The sequence below is a fragment of the Aquila chrysaetos genome, chromosome 11, assembly GCF_900496995.4.
Source record: "Aquila chrysaetos chrysaetos chromosome 11, bAquChr1.4, whole genome shotgun sequence".
NCBI classification, from domain to species: domain Eukaryota; kingdom Metazoa; phylum Chordata; class Aves; order Accipitriformes; family Accipitridae; genus Aquila; species Aquila chrysaetos.
In genome coordinates, this window is record NC_044014.1 from 10,139,039 (window position 1) to 10,163,012 (window position 23,974).

A 23,974-nucleotide genomic window follows, 5' to 3' on the forward strand; every position below is an offset into this window, starting at 1 on the left:
CTGTCGTCCCATGCAGAGGGTTTGTTTGCTTTGGTGGCAGAGGTGTTGAGTTCTTTGGGGAAGAGTCCCCTGGGCTGGCAGCCTGTGACTAGGGCTCTGTGGAGTGATGATAATAGCAAACATTCAGCGTTTTGAAACACAAGATTAGCACCACTGATAGCCATGGTCTTAGCGCTCCCATCAACTGCTTAACTTCTTCGCCCTCCAGCGCTGGGTTATGAAAGAAACAAGTTCTCAGGCACAGAGTGACCCAGGCACCCCAGGATGGAAAATTCAACGTGACTAGACACTTGGTGCTACAAGTCCAGTCCTGCTCCCACCATAGTGGCCCCTGAAGAGCTGGTCCTGCTGTAAGATGGAAGTGTGATGGCTGAGTCACTGAGCAGTGTGGAGACGTGGTTTCTCTTAAGGTGTTTTTGCTGAATGAAAGATTTGCATCAACCTTGGCCGGCCTCTCCTTTTCTTTAAATGATGCAATAAATTAGACAGTGATAAGGGGCCAAAGGGAACATTGAAATTCCAGTGGCATTTCTAGGAACTGCCCGACACGCTCCAAGTTCCTCGCAGCAACCTGCTGGCTGGCCTGCAGGAGGGAAGCGGCTGGCTACAGCGAGGCACGTACGTGGGATGGCTGTTCGTCCCTGGGAAACAAACCAAAAAAGCCCTCAGCGCATCTCAGGTTACACTGTCAGCTCCCCAAACCTGAAGGTAGACGGTCCTGTGGTTAAGGCTTTCTGCTGAGGATTCATTACACTCTCTTTCTAGTCCCTGCACTGACAAAGGGAGCACCAGCAAGGAAGTACCTTTGTAAATATTAGTATGTCCCCTAATGGGGCCTGAAGTACTGGATGAATCCATTTGAGAAGATTTCCATAGGCCCTGCTTGGTGCAGCTCTCCATAAGCAACACACAGATGGAGAAGGCCAGTTCCTTGCAGGGAAGCAGGGGCATCATCTAATGTTCCCTCATGATGGTGCTGTCTGAAGGGCGATGGAGGGTAAGCCACATTTCTGCAGGACACTAAGGATGGCTTCTCCCGTAGCACCGAATGGGCACATCAATGTCTCGCCAGAGCATGGGGCATTGATGAACCAGTCCCCATGCCTGGTCTGATGGAGGTGTTTCCAGCAGATGTTCCGGGAGGGAAAGCAATCCATAGTATTGAATGTGATGCTGGAGATCGTATGCGTGATAAGAGATAGCATGATGCAAATCTGTCTGAAATCACTGCTTGAATTGTACTGAGTGTGTGCAAGAAAATGGCTCTCCTGAGGTCACCAGAAAATTTTGGGCAAACATAGATTAAGCACCTGGTGTCGCCAGCTCACCACTGATCCACTCTCTCCCCGGTGTGCAAGGTGACATCGCTGGTCTTTATTGCAGGTGCTCCTCTATTGACTTAATTTGCTGAAAGTCCAGCCACATAGAAGCATGTCTGGTTGGGTACCTCAGGCAGGAGGGACTCTAAATAATGCACTGCAGCCAGACACTGCACTATGGAGAGCTTGTGTCTGGCTCAGTTCAGGATGGACACAGACAGCACAGATAACCTTTCGTGGCTGGACTCGTTCTCCTGCAGGTCTTGTGCTCTCTTGATCAGTGTATGACTCCAACTCCAGTTCTCGGCAGTGTTGTCCTCAAGAGGAAGTGTGGGAGTTGTGTGGTCTGGTTTGTGTTTGCTGTACAATGGGCTTTTTATTTTTCGTAACTTCAGTGACCTCACACCAATTTGGAGATTTCTCTTCCCATTACTTTCTCTCTGTTCCGGAACTTGCTTTTCTCCTGGATAGTTGCCATTTTCCTGCTGGAGAAGGGTACTAGAGTGGTAGAAAGAGCATGATTCATATTTGGGAATTCAGGGGGGAAAATTAGCAGCCACTAATGAGTGAGTGCAGCATGGGAATGTGCCACGAATTAACAGCCAGGAAAACAACCTAAAGGCACTGGCTGTATTCAATGACAGGAAATACAATAGTTAGTGAGGAGCATGTTAATTGTTAGTTAATCATGTAACCTGTGTTGCAGTTGGTTGGGTTTTGTCTCTCTTGTACACCCAGTTTGCAGATGCTGAGGGATTCAAAGTGGTGTGTGTTGCAGCCAGCAACCGCCCCTGCGTCCAAGCAGGTTACTTCATGGGGCCAGTAGTGCAAGAAGGTTTCAGGATCTGCAGCCTTCTTCCAGCTGTGTTTTACATAGATTCGCTAGTCTGTGGATTCACTGAATTTCAGCTCATGTCAATTTAAGCATACGTGTCAGGAACCCTCCATACCCCAAAACGTACCTGGAAACTGGCTAAGAAAAGATTTTGACACCATAGAGCATGCTGCAACAAGAAGCTACAATATCACCTATTTCTTTAAGAGTGTGTACTTACATGACACATTTAAAATGCCTATAGGTGGACTAAAAAATTACCGCTCAGATGCCACAGGTTTAAAGACATTCCCTTCAGGTCTTCCTGGATTAAAAGTGAGCACTGGGTAATACCATGCATGTAGGCGTTTCCCTTTGCTGTTTCTTCTAGAAGCAGCCCAGAGATTTAGCAGAATTTGCTCATTTGAAGAAAGGTAAAATTTTCACATTGGGGAAAATGTTACAGAATGAGGTTGATCTTGTTTTTTAAGGATAGCTTTTTTAAAAGGGCTGTTTGGTGACTCAGCTGCAGGTTACTGGGAAGTTACAGGTAGTTTTTGGAGGACGAGGAGGGGCTGTGTCAGGAGGAAGTGAGGTATTCACAGAATACAATGTGTTGTAAAGTGTTAAAACATTTATTAATTGTATGTGGGAAGACAACTTCACACGCCCTACCAGAATTTACTGTACCGATGTAATTTCCATATTGTATCTCTGTAAGTGTTATGAATCACCCAATATGTGACATTAATTATCTGCATTTATCATTGTGCAAACTGACATAATGATCAATTATGGGGTAACACATCAGTAACTGTTTACTGAATACAAAAGTAATACCCCAGTTTTCTGAAATATTCTGCAATTATCCTGTGCACGCTATATCTACCCAAATCCTACTCTTGTCCAAAAGTAACATTCTTCCATGGCTGAGAGGTGCAGCATGCATTGCTAAACACCTGCTTCAGCAGCAATGCTGTGTGCAGGTTCCACGGTGTTGGCTCTCCTCCCACCACTACATACGGTTCACAAGCTTCTTCATTAGTTCACTTCTTTTTGGAAATGTTTCTCTATAAAGTTCCAGGAAATTGCTTTACGGCTGTCTCACCTCCTTTGTTCACCCATAGCTGGAAACACTAGGTATTTGTCTCGCAGTTCAGTGACATATGACCACTTTCAGGAAATGTTTGAAAAAATGTTGAAAGAATGCAGGATGTTTGGTCTGAAAAAAAAGAGAAGGGAGACAGGCAGAAAAAACACCTTCCAGAATGAAGATTTCTCTGGAGACAGTGGAAATCAAGCATTCCCTATGCCCACTGAAAACAGGGCAAGAAAAAAATCACATTCATTTTCTGAAAAAACTGTCTAGGATAAGTATTAGGAAAAAATTGCCTAATTATACAGAGAGATGAGTCTTGGAACAACAGAGGAAGATTTGGACTTTCCTTTTCTAGACTTCAGGAGAAGAGCTTAGGCAAACCTTGGGCAGGAAGGGTCGAGGGTGACATCCTTGGTGGATACTCTTGAACTAGATGATCTGTGACTTTAGGATTCAGGCCTAGAGGACTGTCCTAGCAGACTGACACAGTTACAGAGCTGGAAGAAGCCCTGCATGGTAATAGCTGGCCATCCCATCCCTCAGAGACTCCTTAGGCAGAAATGGATTTGTTGTGCTCAAAGAGGCAGTGCAGAGCAAAGGAGTCCCACAGCAGCTTTGGAGAAGAGCTCCCAAGGAATGCCTTTTCTTCCATTTTCAGCCTCTGTAGTTCCAGGACTGGGGTTTCCCCTCTGTCTTTATGCAGAATTCAGCACAAACAGGCCTTTGAACACCACTGAAACAGAAATACCAAAAAGTTATCCTTTCCCACCTTGAGAAATAAGCATGTCCCAAACACTCTTACCTCAAAAGCAGAAGAGACAGGCTGTGAAAACATTCAGTCTGGAAATTAATGTTTTGAACAGGAGCTGAGTCTGAATAGATTGTATAAATATTTGTGTGTGTTCGTTTTGAGTTACTGATGCTGTTTTCATCTTTGGCTAAATAAAATTTTATAACAATTTTTTTAAAAGTCCAGACTGGATTTTAAAGGAAATATACAAAGCACGTTTGTCAAATTTACTACTGGAGTAAGTGGCACCAACGCTGATTTTAGAGAGTGTATTTTCTTACTGTAGTGGCTGACTTGGCCTAATTCAATTGGAAGCTGGACAAATATTTCCTTTGGGACAAATCCACCCTAATCAAAGCTTATATAAATCTCTTAATATCAATAATCCTATGCCTGCTAAACCCAATACTTATTTTGGTTGTATCTGGCAAGATAAAATTATCTGTACTCAAAAACAGTGATTCGGTTTGTTGCTGCATCATTGTATATTAATACAATCTATCTTACAGCAATATATATGTATTTAAATACACCTGCACACAAACACATATATACAAAAGTGTACATATCCATATAGAGAATAGGTACGTGTTCTGCATACATGCCATAAAACACCATGTTTCTGTAAGCAACAGAGGTTATTGTAGTACAGGACAAAGTTCCCTTTTGGCATCCACTAAAGGCACCCCTGCAGGCAGTTCCATATCAAGCACCAGCACCTTTTGGTGTGATATTAGCTGAAAATCAGTCATGTTTCTATGATAGCAATGGAAGCAAGACACATTCACAAATAAAGATTTACAGGAAACATCCTTGTTTGAGAAACAAATGAGCACTTGCTCTGGAAATGCTGCGGTACCCATGACGTCCCTACGGTAGTACTTGGTAGCATCAAAACTCTTTCAGTGATCCGTTTGCATTGGGCTGAGTGCACATGCTTTCATATACATCATTTGTCTCTCTGGTTTTCCCAGCTGTCTTTACCAGTAACACTTCCACAGAGCAGGTCAGCCCTCCTCTCTCCCAAATGCATTCATTCATTCTTCATTTAGAGCTTATTTTGGCTGCCAATGAACAAAAAGGTGCTCCAGCCACATTCCTTTTCTCCAACCAGCTCTTTTTCCTGCCATCCCTTGAATGTGTTTTTGTGGCTGTAACGCAAGAGGGGCATAACACAAAAGGAGGCCCCACTGAATCACTACACAACACTTTATTTACCAGTCTTCCCTCCAACACTACAGCTCTCAGCTTGCCTTTGCCTTTCTGTAGCTGAGGGGAAACAAGGGAAAACATGGCTTTGTTCCAAATGTAGTTTGTTTCCACACCCCTAACTGATTAGGAGTTCAGTATAAATCAGTGTAACTCAGTGTAAAGAGGCAAACAGAAGCGTGAACCAGTACTTTCTGCTGAAGTACAAAGTATACACAGTACAAAGGTTTCATAAATGATTTGACCCTCAGTTTTTTTGATGTAACTGAAGTACACGCCAACATGAAATACAAGCCAAACCCATGCCATCCATGTCAACAAAACAAGTTATTAGGACATAAAATGAAAATGAAATCCACATTCTCTATTCTTTGTACTTCAGCAACAAAAGATGTCTGGAAGCTCTAAAGGATAAAGATTACCTCCATACACTATATATCACATTCTTCCCCCAATATTTTCCCTTGAACTTTGGCACTTACTTAATCATCGAAGTCTTTTTTTTTCAGGAACATGAGCAGCCTTTAGCATGGAAGATATCTGAATGTGGAATCCTACATACAGTAAGTTTCACCTTGAAAAAGAAAAAAAAAGAGAGACATTTTTATAGCTTGTTATATCTGATCAACATTTGTGCTACTATCTGACTTGTATTTTAACTAGCTAAATAAAAATCTCCTATTAGGAGAGATAAGTATTTTTTTCCTTGCTGAGACTGTCTTTCTTTTCTTTAGATGGCAAAAGCATCTGATCTTAACCTTCTCAGCAAAATTCAAATATGAATGTGTTCAGGTATGGGACAGAGAACCTGGATACTAAAATATGAGTCCATCTGAAAGAAACATAGGTAGCAACATGTCATAGATCACAGTGGTGTTAAGGCATGACTTAGAAATCTCCCACATTCTTCAAAAAACGTGGTATCACACAAGGAGATGCGTAGTGCTTGATAACAAATAGGAGGTAGGAGTCTAGGTCTCTGCCCTCAATACACAAAACCACTGTAAGCAACTACACATCCACTGGAGGTAATAATTTATTTCCCAAAGTTTGCAATTCATGGGCCTTAGCCAAAAAATACCAGTAACTCTAATTTATGGTTGCCCAGTAGTATCTCTTGGGGTTGCTCAGACTCTTTGAGATCAACTCCTCAAACACAGCAGTGCTGTCCTTGCATTCCCCAAATAGCCCAGGAATAAGAGATGCTACATCAGAATGATGCTGAGGAGCTATTTGGTACCAAAGTTATTCATGCCAAACTTAAAACAGAGTAAACTGGTTTGAATGGAGCCACTTTAAATGCAAAAAGCAACTTGCTTTCTCATTTGGCTTGATTCGTTTGCCTATCACCTTCATGTTAGTCAAGCTTACCTCCTTTCTTGTGGACCTGCTGATGAAGAAGTAAGCCTCCTCCACGTTCTGGGGTTGCAGATCATTCACAGCCACTATATGGTCTCCGTGATTAAACAAACATCCCAGTCGGCAAGGACCAGTCCACTGTGAGATACTAGACAATAAAGGAAACATACGGGATATCTAGTTACTGCTAACAGAATGGCAATGGCTGAACAGGATTGCGTTTACGGTACTGCTCTCTGGAAATAATAAACAGGTTGAATGACTTTGCAACTTTTTGATCTGGTTCTAGCTGAAACCAAGCTGCTTCATCCATCCCAACAGGTCCTCCTAAAAGGGCACATGGCACTGACATTGCAGCCTGTTAACAAGTGAGACTGGTACTAGCTAGGTCACCAGTGAGAGTTGAGGATGCCAGTTCAAAAGCAGTCAGCCAGACTCGCTGCAGGCACATGTACACTGCTGCAGGTGTTTTAGCCCTATGTTTGACTAAGATGATTTCCAATGTCATCCCAAAAGAATGGAATTAAAACTTATTATCATGGGTTTTATCTATGATATAACTGCGAGCATCAGAGATTCATTGCTGTCCTGACAGGACCCTTATGGAAATTCCAGTATCTCTTTCTTGCTGGTCTCTGATAGACTCTCCTTGATGACAAGCTATTTAGAATTAGCTGACCTGACAGTCAGACTTAGTTCTCTGTTCCAAATTCTTTCAATATGAATTTCCATAGAATAAGAGAAAGCTCTATAAATTTAGATGTAGATCCTATTATTGAGGTGGGGTCCCATTTCCAGTCCCTTTTGCAATGGTATTTTTTCTTCTTGCTGACAGTGGCTGAAACAAAGTGACTTGCTGTGCACACAGTGCACCTAATCGGTGTGAATATGAGCACAGCAGCAAAACGCAGTCTCAGTGCTGTGTGGCAGTGAAAGGTCAACAGGAAGCACAGGAGTATGCATTGAGCATTTTTTCTGCTGCATCCTCTTTATCCTAGTCATTGATATTGAAGGTCTAGGGAGAGCAATAATTTCCAACGGACTACTAAGAGGATGTATGTGCTCTAGCCCATAACACCTACCTGTGAAAATCTCTGCCTAGCACTGATTCCTAGCACTGAACCACTGCTGGGATTAATTCAGAGATAATTTTGTGCTCACATCCAACTCAAGTCAGCTTGACGCCCTATCTACCCTATCACAAGATATATCCTCTCACTATATCTCTGAGACACACCATCATCGTGGTTCACCAAATCAAAGGCAAAACTGACTAGCGGTAATTAGGTGATTTCACACCAACATTAGAAGAATAGCTTTTGGGGTGGGACTTCATCGCTAATTATTACACAGCATGCTGAGGGATCTCAATTCTATACAGCTCTTTTCAACAGCAGTTGAAATAGAAACTCAAGTACATGAAGAGTCAGAAAGAGCAGAAATTCCTTACACTGAATACCTGAAGTATACACTGAAGTACCAGCACACACTGACCCTGCCCTGTTCTGCACTGCCAAAACTGTACATGGATGTGTAAGGTTGTACACTTCTGTACCTGATTGTCACTCATTCACATCTGACAGGCACCATCACAAGTCATCCAGAACTTACCATATTTGTCCTGCTGCTTCAGTAAGTTTTAGGTAACTGTTAATATCAGCCAGGGGGATGAAAATATCCAAATTCTGCAGCTGGGTCTCATCTGTAACTTGACTGTGAGAGAAAACATCAGAGACCACAGAATCATAGAATATGTCAAGTTGGAAGGGACCTATAAGGATCATTGAGTCCATCTCCCTGCTCCTTGGAGGACTACCTAAAATTAAATCATGTGACTGACAGTGTTGTCCAGACACTCCTTGAACTCTGGCAGGCTTGGCACACTCTACCTGTACCTCAGCTGAAATCCATGAACACGTCTGTCTTCTCTGCAACAAAAATGGAGAAGACACTTACCTGAGCAGTTTAGACAACTGAACCACCGAAAGTGGTAATGAATTTTTCCTTCTCTGGAGGGTTGGCTGCTGACTGGTGCTGCTTTCTGGGAATTTTAGGTCTCTGTTTGCTTCCAAGTCTCTTGGACATGCACTGTTGTCCTGGCATTTGGGGGGAGATGGGACCCCATCACGTCTGCACATGAGCTGACAACTCTCATCCAGCAACCTACTGCAGAGGAATGATGATAAAAAATGAACTAGCTTGACCATTTCAGGCATTCTTGCTGTGTTTGAAGCTGGATCAAACAGCCATCAGTGAAGCAGAGAATAACAAGTTCTTGTAGAATATCCAGTGGACAAAATTACAGCTAAGTAAAATAAACAGTCCTTCTAAAAATGGACCATAAATCCCAAAATAAACCTTTTCAGTATTTAAAGACTATTTATTAAGCCTGAAAACATTCCAGCTAACAACATGCCTTGACAAAGAAACTGAGTACAGATTGTTGGCCTTGGCTGTACTGGCTTCTGCAGGGATATAATGCTGTCCCCTGGGAGATACAATAACTCAGATGTGCTTGCACTCATTTTAGGTTTATTTGATGAGCCTTATAATGCCTGAAGCCAACTCCCCTCCACGCCCCAGACAAAACTGGGATTAGTAGCAAAAGCTGCTCTTGGTATATTTCAACTCAGATAGCATAGGCTTGTGAGGTTTTTATAGTAACTCCCTCCAGGGGCTCCCAAAGACACAGACAAGCTTGAATAAATCTATTGGAATAAACAGGTTTGTGGGTCGACATTTCCAATTGCCTCCCATTATGCGACATAAGACCTGACTGTCTGTAGGTGGCAGGCCATAGCTAACAGCTAATGACCAGTCCTCTGGCTCAGGAGGTATGGTTTTACCGTGTAGGCACACTTCTTTTCAGTATACTGTGCTATATTGTGGAGGTCGTAAAGTTCCCATGTGGCACTACAACTGTGACACAAAGTTCAGGTCTTTCTTTGTGACATGCCAAACACTGTACTTTCAAAGTGCACAGCATCAGACCTGTTCTTTGGATGGGAAAATGGAAGGAAGGAGATGAACTACTCAGGACCATGTAACTTCTTACTGAAAAGCTGGGAACTAATGCCCCATGTCTACCTTTCTCTTCTAACCACTAAATAATGCTGCCTGTTTTGGAGAGTACCTGTCTGAAAGGTTTTTGGAGCTTGGCTGCGGTATCTGAGAAAAGTGGTGGGCTCTTATGTCATGAAAACCTAGAAAAAGTGTAAGTCAACAAAAAGTGCTGCATTCTATAGTCAGAACATTTCTAAATGCATGTGTTTGCAATGTGAGTTTAAATTTCACGCTGATGAATTTGAATTTCACTCTGGTATTCCCACAAGTTCTGAACTTTCTGAACCAAGACCAAAGAGGGACTCATTCATACAAGATGCAGCCTCTAGATATTGTTATGTAAATACCGCAGATGACAGCTCTATCTGTACCACTATGTCACTTTTAATTTGCAAAACCTTAATGAAGTTGTTACTTACAGTGATTTCATTGACATATAAATGTTGTCCTTTACTGGGTTCTTCTGCACTGGCTTCTCTTGCACAGGGCCATCAGACTCAGCTGTAGGGTCAGGCTTTGATACTTCAGTAGTGCACTGCTGGAAACACTAACAGCATAAGACGTTAATATCATTGCTCTGCCTACAGAAAAAGTCTTCTTAATTTCCTTATTTTGTGGAGTGCTCATGCTGTTTAAACACATTGGCTAATATAGCTTGGCTTTCCCCCCGATAAATCAATTCCCAGAAACTGTGAGCTAGAAAGGTGGTTGAAACTTGCAAGTTAATGTTCTCTGGTATTATTGACACTTTCAGACTGGGACATAACCAGCTATATTCTAAAGTACTATCACAAAAACTGTGTTGTGTTTTAGTTTAAGCAGGTTGAAAAAAGTCTTGTACTTTGGGTGTACTTAACTTAGAGCACTTAGATTATATAACAAAATCGTATTGTTAATGTCCTTCAGTTAGCTGTACAGTCTTGGGAGAGAGGCTGTGACTTCTGCAGAAGACTGACCACTTAGCTTCTCCTCACTAACTACGTGGGAAGCCTAGAGAAATTAGCTTCCCAAATTAGGTGTCAAAATTTGTTTAAAATTACCAGTATGATTCCTCCTGCTCCCTTGTTTCAGAATGAAATGTAGGTGCCAAAATGTTTCACAGCGTTTTTAAAGTACTGCTTTGTTTTATGCAGCTTACTGATGCCTCAAAAGAATTACATTTTAAAATATGTAAAAATAACGTACTGTTTCATTTTCTAAATGAAGTTTTCACTTTCGGAAAAAAAACCCTGTTATACAATAGGCAAAAGCCATTTACAATGAAACGGTCAATTTGGGGAATTTCAACAAAATCAGCAATGTTTTTGTCAAAATGTCGCTTTCTACCAGAAAGATCCTTTGAATCTAGTGTATTTTTTCTTGTACAAATGAAAGCTCTATTACCTACCTACCTATTATCTATGTATTTCTTTTGCAAAGAAAAGAGGTTCCTCATACCAGTTCCTCTTTGGCTCATTAAATATGTCCTGTCTCCTTTGGGCTGTTAACACACCAGCAGAACTCGCAACTGATAAACTACCTTTGCTAAAATATTGCTGGGAGTTTGGTAATAATCTTCTTCATCCGTTTTGATATCTTCATCTGTATCTGATGACAGCAGATTTTCCTCACTCTTTCCCAGATTTTTATCCTGTTAAAAGAATCATTTTGTATTTAACAGGTGCAATTATACAGATTGTTTAACATGTATTTTCCATTTACATGGAGAAGCAATAGAATCAGCAAATATCCACAGAAAACATGGGAAGACATGTATCTCCTTGAAGTGAGATATGCCCAGAGCCAGTCTGTTTTAGAAACAAGGTTTCTATATCTGTGCTCCTTCTTGTATTTTTGAGATCAATGGCACACAGACAAAACTGGCCACTGGTATTAATACTTCTCATAGATGGATTTGTGGTAACCAGGCAGTTGCAATTGATTGCATGTTCACAACCTCTTATTTTGTTTAAAAATCAAGTGGGTTAAACACTTCACGTATGAATCCGCATGCATTTAGGGTCACTTGTGTGGAGAAGATTTTTTATTTGCATTCACTTCTAAAGTCCTTACACTAGGAAAAAAATCTGTAGGAAATCTAGAATTGGATCAGGATATATTTGTCCTTTTTAAGCACCTTTTAACTGCTATCAAGTAAAGAATGAATTTGGGACTTCCTTGACTAATGAGAAGTCTATTATCTCCTACTTCTCCATTAACTAGAACATACCTGGAGGTCTGGAGATCTGATTTTGAATCCTTTGTGTCCTGAGTGATATTCTGCCTTCATAAATACCTGAAATACTAAGTTTGTGGCAATTTGGTAAGTCAAGGAGAAATTAATCCTGCCACCAAGTTTACCTTTCTCAGTCACTAAGATAAATTATTTATTTTTATGTCTCCTTGTTGACTTCACTATAGTGAAGAGCACGGTAATTAGTATTTAGCTGCCTCCCAATGCAATTCGCCATGCCATGTTTGTGATGCAACTGTTTTTTATCTCTCCACTTACATCCTTGGTTTCCATGGTGATCATTTTAATAATTGCTAAACATGCCACAGAATATATCACTGTTTTCAAGGTAAAGTAAATTAAACTAATTACTCTCTCACATGTAAAGAGAAGAAACTGGCATTGAATAGAAATTAAAGATGATGAATGTATTTTTGTTCCTTGTGGGTATAAATGACATAAAAAGCAACGCATGCAGTCAGAGTCAGAACAAACCTGCAAACGGTCCTTCAAGAAGCGTGTAACAAAAGCACAGCAGGAACAAGACCGGCTCTGTGGTCATGATCTAAAGTCATGAATGAGTTTCCTAGTGACTTTTCAGGGGCTTTGGATCAATCAAACAAGCAAACACTTGGGGAGAATGGGGAAGAGGAGGTGAGATCCTGAGATCCTCCAACTCCTAGGAAATCTCAGAGAGCAGACAGCACTCATGAGCTTCACAAACTGAGCCTTCAATCACTGACACTGACTACCTTTTGCCAAATGCGCAGTGTTTCTCCTTGGCACCATTGCAGATTATAGGGGCAATGGGAAGGAGAAGGTTAAGCTGCATCAGCACTGTTTCCCTAAGGCAGTTTGTGACATTTCTGTTCCTCCAGGTGCTTTACCACCAGAGAAATGCAGTTAACGTCAGTGTACAGTTATTCTCAACTGGACAGCTGAACAAGTTCTTTAAGCCTCTGTTGAACCATGATGCAGATTTACATTAGAGAGAAAGTGGACTATGGAGAAAATTGGCTGTAGCAGAAGATGGAAATGATACCTGGAGAACAACTGAGCAATTGTTAGTTATAGGCTCCTTAGGAAAATTATGCCCTTGGACAGAGGAACTTCTCTTTCAAAAAATCAGGTGTGCCAAACATATCCCGACAAGGATGCCTAGGTGCCTGCAATGCAGTAATGCACAGTATGGGTGATGCAAGTCAGGGCTCCTTATTTTGATGTATTTCAGGTATTGAAAGCTGTGTATCAAGATGTTGAGTCAGATGTGGTTTGGGAGCTCCAAAATGTGGGTTGAAAGGCAGCCAGGTCCCCAGACTTCTTCAGGGTCCCTGCCTGTGTGTCTAGACTCAACTAACATTCAGAGGCCTGTTTGCATGAGTAACGGCTACTGACCAGAGTTTTCAGGATCTGGGGCTGGATGAGGGAACCACCAATAAAAAGCAAAAAGAATCAGATACTAGAAATGTGGAGTCATACTTCTAAAAGAAAGTAAATACAAGGGATTAATGTGGAAGTCAGCTGTCTAGACATCATTGAGCAGAGAATAGATCTGGAGATGTTAGCAGATGCTAAACTTATGAGGCAAGTGAAATATTTTTATCAAATGAACAAACATTTTTGTTTCTTGTTAGCTCTATGGCAAGGTAATTTATTTTCACACATGCTGAAACAGAAACACGAGCTTTCTGCTGTTCCCTCTGCTTCGGGCTGAAAAGGTAAAATCCAAATTCCTTATCTTTTAACCCTCATGGTCAGTCTGTCCTAGTCTGAACAGCTGCATATAATACATGCTCTCTGAGGCATCATAAGTATGAGAAGAATTAATGAATGAGACAGGAAAGGCATGCATAAGAAAGAGACAGAGCATCTTGGTATGACTAAGGGTTAACTCAATGCATTTCAGAGCTCAGACTCACAATTGAATTACTGCAGCTTCATGAAGTACTGTGCATCAGGTGAGCTATGCTAACTGCCCATGGCATTGCAATGTAGTTTCAACTATTTTCACTTCTTTCCACTAAATTTAGCTGTACTTTCTCATGCTTGCTGCCACCCTATATACATGGATGGTGACTGCAGCATGTGATTTACCACCCTGTTAGTTATGATCGCAGAACAGATTCTTTTCCCTGTACCTCAGCCGCTCCAGATGATAGTCCAATGCATAAACTGCCAATAAAGATGGGTTTAAACTCAGCTGCCAACTGCATACTGGTGAGGTGGAGCCTCGGTTGTGCTTCTGTTCTGTTGACTCTGCTGCAAAGGCAGTAATCCAGGGCAGAGGATGGGTGAAAACCATCCGAAACTGCTGCAGGTGTTTGTTCAGGGAACACAGGTTGGAACATTTAGCCCATAATACATGATAACATTCATCATTGTATCTTTTTAAGTCATTCCTGCCAGATATGGAAGCTAAACTACTTGAAGTCATATTTATGCTGACAGAAGGCTAGTCCTGAGGTGTGCCTCAATTTAACAAGCCCTTGTTCTCTAGTTCAGTTACATTGATTCAATTGCTACTGGAAGAGGCTGCAGAAAGAAACCATTTGGGAAGACTGTGGCACCGCTGAGAAATGTGATGGGAGGAGCAAATCCTCAAGCAGTGCAACTTCAGAGTTTTCTTGATGGAGTTTGTGAGAGCTGCCACAAGTTGCAATTGCTGCACAGAAACTCTGAGGATCTGCCTCCAAGAAGCAAAGTAAACAAAGGGTATTTCAAGCAAGTTCTTAGAAGGTTATTTTCAGTGCTAAACAAGACAACAGACTAAATATTTAGGAAACTTTCACAGTGAAAACCAACCCAGTGTGCTGGGAAAATAGGTGGATAATCTATAGTTACAGATACTCAGGTGAGATAAGAGCCAATAATCACTTCTGCAGACTGAACAACTCAAGAGCTGTTTGATTTGTTCTGCTCACCAGGCTTGGAAAAACTCCTCTTGGTGAGTCACACTGAGCCTGATGAGGGCCAGGATCTGAACTGGGCCTGTTCTTGTCTTCTGAGGAACCATTCTCCTGTATACAAAAGAAAAAAGTTGACTCCTCCTAAAGATACACTGCAAGTGCTTCACCTGCATTCAGCTTCCTCTAGCTGGGCCATTTGCACACAGCTTTGTGACTAGAGAAAACGAACAATTCCTTGGCTGCTATTCAGCCTGTCACCAGGGGACTGCAATTGCTTTGGGACAGCAGCAATGCTTTCCTTCCTTTCTATTTAAATATTGAGGGGGAAGATCTGGAAGGCACAGAGGAACTGGACCTGAACTCCCCTCTGAGCTTTACAGCCTGAAGAGAGAAAGAACAGCACAATCATAAAGCAGGAGGAATGTGATTAGCAGCTCCCAAAACAATCATCACATGGCTTTGCCAAGGCATGTGAAAGCAAATCTTCAGGAGCTTACTTCATGCCCACTAATCTTTGCCAGTCAGTTGAGACAGCCAATGAATATATTTTCTCATTGCCATCAACACCTGCCTTTACTTACATGCAGATTTTCCTCAAAAGTCTTTCCTTTGTGGGGACTCTCTGATGTTATCACCCAGGTCCTACTCAGGAACCCCACCAGAGAGCACAACAGACCACCTGGGGAACCTGTTGCACAAGCTCTGAAGAACTTTTGATGAAAAAAAGCAACTACACAAATCAAATTTCGCAGTCACCCCTAGGAGCAAACTCATTATTAAGGATGACTAATCTGTTTACCTTCTGGCAGCTTTGGCTTTCTGGGAAACTGGTCGTATCTACAGAATTCAAGAATACTGGCAAAGAGGAGGGCCGGCTTCTGACTTCTGGATTTGGAAGATCTTGGTTCTGGAAATAAGACTACAGCAGTGTAAGAAGACAGGCACCTGATGGGCATGGGCTACCATGTACCAACGCATTCCACTAGTCCAAATTTTACTTCTAATGGCTCAGAGAGGTTGTCTACATGGCATTTTTCAGGCTGACATAAATTTGCCCTGCTTGCACTTTGAGCTGACTGGAAGCTGCAGGGATGTAAGTAGCTCAGTGCTGAGTCTGAACTAGTAGGCCTGGCTGGCTGACAAGGTGCAGAAACTTGGGCCTGAGCTTGAACTAACAGGGCTTCCAGCTGGTTCATAACATTGACAGACCAGATTTGGATTGGTTTGTAAAACAGCATGTAAAAATAACCAAAAAGCACACGGTAAGAATAACACACAAGTTTTCATTCTGACACATCAAAGGTGCAATTCATTGCAGCATAACGTCAATCATCTCCTAATTTCCATGTGGCTTACCCTTCAAAGAGATTCCTTCAATGTAAAATCAATCCCACCACAGACAGACTGTGCAATGCCTGCTTAATGCATAAAGCCTGGGTACAGGATTTATATGGAAAATGAATTTCTGATTAACCAAGGCAAGAGCCAATTTGCAAGGCCAAAATCAGGAAAAATCCTTTGCACAGGTTTCTAACGACATTACATTTTTTTTTCTTTCTAAAATCAAGTGCAGTAACGTATCACCTGAGGGCAGCATCCACCTCTTTTGGCCTCCCTGCAGATTGAAGATATCACAGTGACCCAATCCTCCGTTTCCTGTCTGTAGGTTGAAACAACAGAAATGAAAACCTACTCACAGGTAAAACACAAGCAAAACCCATTTACCTACCCCCTTCTTCCTATGGGGCCCAAAATAATGCTTCCTGAAATCAATGGGGAAAATTTGCACCTTCCTTTCAAGAGAGAGTGCTTGGGTGGCAGTAGCCAGGTGGCAAAGTTTGAACTCAGAGATGTGCAGCCTAAGACTGGGAGCTAAAAGGTATGCAGGGGGGGCTGTGTGTGTGTGCAAGAGACACGGAGAGGGAGAGGGAGGGAGAGGTGGGATGGTGCTTTCTGCTTCGTTTTCTGTGTGTAATGCTGCTCTGCCAAGTCCTGCCATAAAGACAGCTAACAAGGCTTGGGAATGCATTTGGGCGAGCAGAATGAGAAACATGCCATGAAAGGACCCCTGAAGCCCTGTTTCATGCTTGCAGTGGATTTAGTTGGATTAATTCTGGAATGCTTCCCATGGAGTGTGGGCTGTGAGAGCAGTACCCTGGGGGAAGGCGTGGTGTGGCACGCTCAAGTAACAGACAGGTATGTGTTTTTCTTCTATGCTTATCAGCATTTCACACATCAGCTGTTCTTCTGCATAAAGGCAGAAAAAGTCCTGACATGCTTGTGGCTGGGAAACTGAAGAGGAGAAGCTGGGAAGCAGCAGCAGGGGAGCACCATGCCAAATGTCCTTGCTCACCTAACTGAGCTTTGGGTGATCACCTCGACAGCAGAAGTTTCTGCCCTTGCTGAGGACTGGATTGAAGCCTGGGAGAGCAAGGAGCACACCACCCTGCTGCAGTAAAGGACCCAGTCATTCCTTTGGGGATCTGTTTTCCCTTGGGGGAATTTTCCCCTTCAGTCTGCTTCCCTTGATTAACAACCTACTTTCCAGGGCAAGATTATTTCCTGTGATTTATCCATACGGAGCAGAAGCTTTCCTAACTCCCAGGAGCTGCTGGGTGAGAAGACAAAGCTCTCTGCTCTTCCTTGACCCTTGACCGGTACAGTTTGACACGGCACTGCCACACTGATGTACTGCCACTGCCATCCCCACTGCCAGCTGCATGCTCCCACTACTTTCACCTGTGGGATGTTGTAACAGTGTGGCTGCAGGGAAGGTTAGCTCACCTGTCTGAACCAGCAAAAATTAACCTGGCCACAGGGGAAAAAAAACAGCATAGAAAAGAGCAGTTTTCCATTGGATCAACCAGCTGAATTGTTTCATCCCAGAGCTGTGCCATCAGTAGCTGAGACACAGGAAGCGATGGGAGCAGCTGTGAAGGAGTAGGACCTTGCCTTGGGGCAGCAGCTTAGTGTAACATTAGCATAACTATAATGTCATATTGCATTTCCACATCTTTTTATGCCTACCTGCTGCTCCCAATGAGGTAGTAACATCTGTTTCCAGTACTGATGGACATCACCTGTTCAGGAAGGCATTTAAACATCTTCCTTACTGTTTCCATAATTTCAGAATTGCTTATGCCAACTTCGATATTTATGATTCTGTTAAGATAACCATATGAAACATCCTATATAACTATACATATCTACATACAAACATATGCACACACATACAATTGTCAAGAAAAAAAGTGCACACATCTAAAACACATGGTCTTTCAATGAAGAAAACTTCCAAGCAAAAAAATAAAACCAACTTTTGCAAAGACTTGTGTCCAGATTTTGGATCCTCATTTCTGAAAAAAGGGGCTGTTGGTCTAACACAGAATCTCGAAAAGAAATGACAGTAAGAAAAATTCCTGGCAAATGTTTTTGAACCACTACAGAACAATACATTTGATTTGAAACTAATTGTATATTAACAGTGTTTTAATGGAGAAGAGGAACAGACAAGAAGTACTCTTAATGGATAATTAAATAGAAGCACTACTTCCATTAACTTCCAAGAAGTTAAATAAGTAAAAATAACAACAATAGTGATGCTAATAATGTAACCACATACCACTGAGCAGGCTGGCATTTTTTCAAGAGCTTCACAATGTAAATCCTTTTAATGGAAGAAGCACAACAGCAATGTGAGTCCAGTGACCCCCATGCCTAACAATTCCAGGAGCCTGCAGTATTAATCCCTAGGTCTGACTGGTAAAATCTTTACATTTTCCGCTTCCCTTCTATGTATCTCACACCACATGTGACATGGAAAAAGGTGCCAGTACAAAGCCTATGACACCCAGCCTTGCTGTAGTGGGCACTGTGCTGAGAGGAATGAAATGACCAACCCAAACGAGCCAAGCAGAGCAATTTCTTGGTGGAGTAAGAGGCAGTGGGGCAGTCAGCATCAGCCCAAAGGGCCACGTGAAAGCCAGGAGAGCTCTACACAACTTGCAAAGCACTTTGTAAAGCTGTAAAGTGGGAAAGGTTGTGTGCCACAGTTAAGAGTGGCATAGTCCATCCTTACTTGCATGTGAGTGAATGCATAGCACTGTCCTCACAGGAGATAAAGTATCTTCTACTACAGGAGTACAGCCTTCGGGATCACGGAGCCAAGATGTCTGGTTTGCAGATACCACATCACGACAATCACTCACATAAATGTATCAAATTTCATCAAAGCAATTTAGGATTTTTACTTCTATCTATATCATATACTGTAAGTTGCACCGAAAGCCTACAAAAGCCCCAGGGACTCTTTTCTGGAGTTCAGTGGGATTTGGATCAAGAACCTCAATCAGGAACAAGTGCCTGTACAGTGGCCATTTAAGAGTGTTGATACATGACTTAAAATAAAAAGGTGATGCATTTGAGTTACATACTGATCAACAGCTATGGAGCCTTTTATGTTCTGGCCTTTTAGATATTTCAGGATGTAATTGCCCTTGCTGGATTTGGACAGGATGAAAAAACGCCTCTTCCAGGAATTCTGCCGAAGAGAAAGCAATTTGTCTCTCATTAAAATTCAGGATAGCAGAAATAACAGATGCTTGTTGGGGGATTGCTGAAATATGACTAATCTGTGCTAGCATACCTGTGAGCCGAAAAGTTGAAGAGGTGGTGATTTGGTGAAGAATCCATGCTTGTAGACTTCACCTTCAGGGCAAAAGGTATTTTGAGTTCTCACTAATCAAAGAGAAATGAACAACACCATTACTTAATTTGTTGCCAATTAATCTCTTACACAGATCTGCTTGAACTGAAAATTGTTGCTGAGCACCGGGTTTCTGTGCTTAAATGGCCATAAAGCACATTACAATTAGAGAAGACGAACACAAATCAAGGCTATAAAATATAGGGCCAGGCCATGCTTCCCTGATGTCAGTGTTACTGCTGACAACTGACCTAAACTGTCAACAAATGATAGTGACAATGTAGGGTGCTCAGAAGATATCATGAGCCTCTGTCTTATTTAACTGGTCTTATTTAACTTCTGGAGTATGGTCTTATTTAACTCCACAGTTAGTGACCTGAAAGAGAGTAAACAGCCCCCTAATGAAATTTGTAGATGGCATTCAATTCGGATCAGTTGCAAACACAGCTAAGGATAGATCATCTTACACCGTGAATCATGATGTGACAACAGGAAAAAGTCTTACAAGTAAAATATGAGCTAAAACCTGGGGGGGGGGGAAATGCCTGAATGTATTTGTTCACAACCCTGCACAACCTGTGGCCAGTTGTAGTTTAAGATTCACATTTTCTAATCACTGGTGAATTTCTAATAAAAATGTCAGTCTTATTAATGCACTTTAATACCCAATGAAAGGAGTGGCAATCTTATTCCATTTTTTAAGCTATAAACCATGTTTGGGAAATTAAGATTTTTTTAAGAATCCAGTGACTGAAAGGAGCACAGTCAACCTCATTTTGGATCTTCCAGTAAGGGACAGTAGAGAATATACATAAGTCCTGGGAAATATGACCAAATTTTGGGGTGATGAAAGAAACGCTTGGTTCTGAAATCCCATTTACTACTGACTTCAGTGGAGGTAAGGCTTCATCGTCAGCGCCTTGGAGATAGTGACTGTACCTTCCAGTTCACAGTTAATTTTTAAGGATTTTAACATTTTTTACAAATGTCAGTTCAACCTCTGTGTCAGGGACAAGAAAAAATCTGGTATAAAGGGAAATGCTGCATTTAGGACAGATTCTTTAAGGAAGGAAGCAGAGGGCCAGAATTAACACACAGTGTAAGCCCAGATGAGATCTCCAGATTTTTCGGTATTCTATTTTCCCCTGTTTTTCACCTATTGTTTACCACAAAATCCCTGGTAGGTGGAGGGTAAAGAGAATGGTATCGTATATTGATAAGAATGGATAGAAACCTGATTCAACCTTACTACTGACAAATCTTAGTAAATGAAATTTCATACCTGCAGAACTTCTTTTACTTGTAGAAGCCATCCTGATTGTTTTGTCCACCCAGATAGTAAACAGAGCAAAAACCTTGAAGCTAACTCCTTTTGCTTTGCTTCCTGCTGAGCAGCATTTCACTGCACACACGGTTGCCTGAGAAAATAACAAGTATCTCACAAATGTTTATTTTCATAGTGATGATTAAACTATATAAAATGAACATAGAAAAATCTATAATAAACTATATAAACAATTATAATAATTATTATTCATTTAAGCATACTATTGTACATCTTATTTTATATTATAAAGTAAATTATACATTATATGCTATAATATTATATTTATTCTATTATAATAGAATTATAAAATTACAAACAATAAAAATTATAAATGTATATAGGCCAAAGAGATGATTTGCCTAAGAACTTGTGAGACCTGCCAACAGAACTTCATTTTGCCCCTTCCTTTGTAATAGACACAACACCTGTAACCTAGGAATATTGCATCCCATATATGTTTCTGACACTGCCTTTAGCAGTGTGATCAGTTCTGTATAAAACAGGCATAGCTTGGCCTGAAGAGTTGAAAATCTATTTAGAAAATCTAGTCATAGTACTATGGTAATTCTCATAATTTGCAAGTCTGTAGCATTCTTAATACAATGCCCTCAGAGCAATTTATAAACAGTGATGAAATAAACTTTACAGCTTTCTAAGAGGTGGATTAGTATGGTTTTTCAGAGGGGTAAACAGAGTATCTGTTTTTATTTACGTCAACTTATTTTTGCAACATCTCCTCCAGTATTACCAGGGAAATGGGAATCTCACTGTAAACCTGAGAAGAAGTTAAATAACCTACTCATTGGCATAGCCAGGCTGGGGCAGAGATGGGAATAGAGGCTGGCAGGAAGGCAGAACACACCGATGCATTTTCATGGAATTCTCCAAAGTTTTGTTAAATAACCCTTTAACAAAACAAGCAGGTCGCAGTCTGTGGGATTTGATAAGTGCACGAACACAGAGATGGAGTATTTAGAAAGTAAAAGGTGGGTTAGTGGGCTTCCATTGGGGGTTTTTTGGAGCCAATTTTCCTTTTGGTGCTTTCCTTTGAGAAGAACACCACTTGGGTGTCAGGATAACAGTGCCAGACCTCCAAAGCACTGCTATTTCTTTGCAATTTGTATGTGACCTCTGCACTTCTCCCAATTGATTGCATGCACGACACTACATTTTGCACACTTGACAGTTTATTATTATCTCACAATTGCTTTCTTGTTTATTTAAAATCAGATCTAGTTTCTCTCATATACTTACATTTCTGGTTTGTAATGCCGTGTCTGTTTGTAACATAATTTAGGAAACTTTTCAAAAGTTTCCCTTTGCCTTACCCCAAAGCTCTCATTCCTTGCAAAATCAAATACTTTCCTTTTAGTAACTTGGCTTGAAGTTGTCTGTTAGCTATAACAAGGTTACTCGGTCTCCAACGTGTGCCACCTGAAGCTGCAGAGCCTCTTCTGAGAAAATTTGAAGGATTGCAAGTGCTGTTCTCTAGTTCTTTGCCGAGCTCCCTGGCTGGACTGAGAGATTTAAGGTGTTTCCTTTCTTCTGTTTCTTCAGTGATTTACTCCATGGTGCCAGAAGTAAACATGGTACGGTCAGAAGTGGTGGTCAGAAATGATTGGTTATTTTCTGGCCTCACTCACCTGACATGGGATAGGTTACACACAAAATTTTACCTTTGACACACAACTAAAGCTATAGACTTCCACACATCCTGTTCCAGGCAATACCATGCTGTAAATGAAAATGACTCGCTGCAAATTTAGGTCCACTGGAGATCTTTGCAGAGCATTTCTGCCTGTATTTTTGTTGTTGTTGTTGTTGTTGTTTTTTTAAGGAAACCTTTGCGATTTTGCCTTCTTGGGAGAAAGATTTGTTGTACAAACGCTATGACAGACTGTTATAAAATTTACTGCTAGGGTTTTCACCTATTGCCTACCATAAAAAAGGACGAAAAAGCAACTTCCAAAACTAAAAATGACTGCACACAAAGTCAAATTGTTAGTGTCAATAGCAGGGGCACATGCCTGGGGTTGCAATGAAAGGCAACGTAATATTCTTTTCAATGTGACTGACAGAGTCACCGTGACTGGCAAATGATACAGTTCTTGCAAAACAACATTCCAAGAGCCTGTAAGAGGATAAAAGTCTCTTCTGGGTTTCAGTAAAAGTCAAGATTTGCAGGTGGGAAGATAAAAACCTGTGAGATTACAGTTGTGCTATCTCACTCTGCATTTTGGGAAAAAGTTTTTAGTTGTTGCATTTAATTGTCTTTTCTCTTCAATGGAAAGCAACATTTTTAACAGGTTATGTCTAATTCAGAATAGACAATGCCAATTCCATGATTATACCCCCTCAGATTTTTGTATTCCTGGCATTAAGAGACTTGATTGCTTTCAACCTTTTGAAAGGCAATGAGGCACTTCAGTCAAAATGCAAATAAAATGCTTCAAATTATTAAAATGTAGGCTATTATAAAACTTCAAAAATATAATACCAAGATAAGGAAAACAAACTGTGTTAATACTTACAGGCAAAATGTCTTTATGATGTAGGAGGTTTTAGAGAAACACGCCTTTGAGTATTTCCAGATAACCTGTATTGCGTCCTGCAGCAAAACATGATGTGTCCTTGCCCTGTATTGTGACTGCCTTCTTATAGTCTGTGTATAAATACAAACACCCTGAAATATGACCCACAAGGAAATTCCTGCTTCTGCCATGGGAAGCAAATAAAAGACTGTTCTGAAAGGGGAATCCAGAAGATTAATATTCACTTACAAGCAATGAAAAAATATGCACATTTGAGGCAGCCATGAATGTCTCCCATGCAGAAAAAATGCCTGGAGACAGCTTGTTTTTGTTGGTTCAACTTACTAAACAGTCCCTTCATTTCCCCTGAGCTGTGTCTAAAATATAATATCCACCCATGACTGGAAGATAAAGCAACATTAAGAACCCTAAAAGATTGTAAAATACCATAAAATGTAACCAAGTTCAGAGTTAAAGAACAGCATTTACTAAAACATACAATGGTGAAGCAGGATTTCTCATGCTACCTATGTAATGACAACATACTTTCATTGTAGGGTCAGCGTCTGTCTTGGTTATAGGTGAATTATTTTGATTTTCTCCAGAAACATCCAGCATATCAACAATGATAATGATTTTA

The 23,974-nt window shown here is 41.2% G+C and overlaps 1 protein-coding gene across 6 annotated transcripts; it reads right to left on the bottom strand.

The window, feature by feature from the left end:
- Positions 1-1,527: 1,527 nt before the first annotated feature.
- PLEKHS1 (pleckstrin homology domain containing S1) lies at positions 1,528-23,711 on the bottom strand. Of its 6 annotated transcripts, XM_041127465.1 has the most exons (16): positions 23,335-23,711; positions 21,603-22,446; positions 20,759-20,894; positions 19,417-19,508; positions 19,205-19,311; positions 17,799-17,933; positions 16,356-16,431; positions 15,571-15,678; positions 14,787-14,882; positions 11,173-11,283; positions 10,073-10,200; positions 8,547-8,756; positions 8,202-8,303; positions 6,603-6,738; positions 5,714-5,805; positions 1,528-3,965 (listed from the first exon to the last, which is right to left on the bottom strand). In XM_041127465.1, exons 3-15 carry the CDS (start codon positions 20,787-20,789, stop codon positions 5,737-5,739), a joined length of 1,401 nt encoding a protein of 466 aa, XP_040983399.1. In that variant the 5' UTR covers positions 20,790-20,894; positions 21,603-22,446; positions 23,335-23,711; the 3' UTR covers positions 1,528-3,965; positions 5,714-5,736. The 6 variants fall into 6 exon arrangements, with proteins under 6 accessions (XP_040983399.1, XP_029887274.1, XP_029887273.1 ...); XM_030031414.2 differs by lacking the exon at positions 21,603-22,446 and having other exon boundaries at positions 19,417-19,478; XM_030031413.2 differs by lacking the exon at positions 21,603-22,446 and having other exon boundaries at positions 10,073-10,188.
- Positions 23,712-23,974: the final 263 nt, after the last annotated feature.

What these genes read in the sequence shown, in the direction of transcription:
- PLEKHS1 (XM_030031408.2), bottom strand. Translation starts at nt 20,789, where the DNA reads ATGGCTTCTACAAGTAAAAGAAGTTCTGCAG. An exon ending in TTCAACTTTTCGGCTCACAG is followed by an intron (nt 19,312 to 19,416) that starts GTATGCTAGCAC and finishes TCTCTTCGGCAG; the next exon opens with AATTCCTGGAAGAGGCGTTT. An exon ending in CCAGCAATATTTTAGCAAAG is followed by an intron (nt 10,201 to 11,172) that starts GTAGTTTATCAG and finishes TTATGCTGTTAG; the next exon opens with TGTTTCCAGCAGTGCACTAC.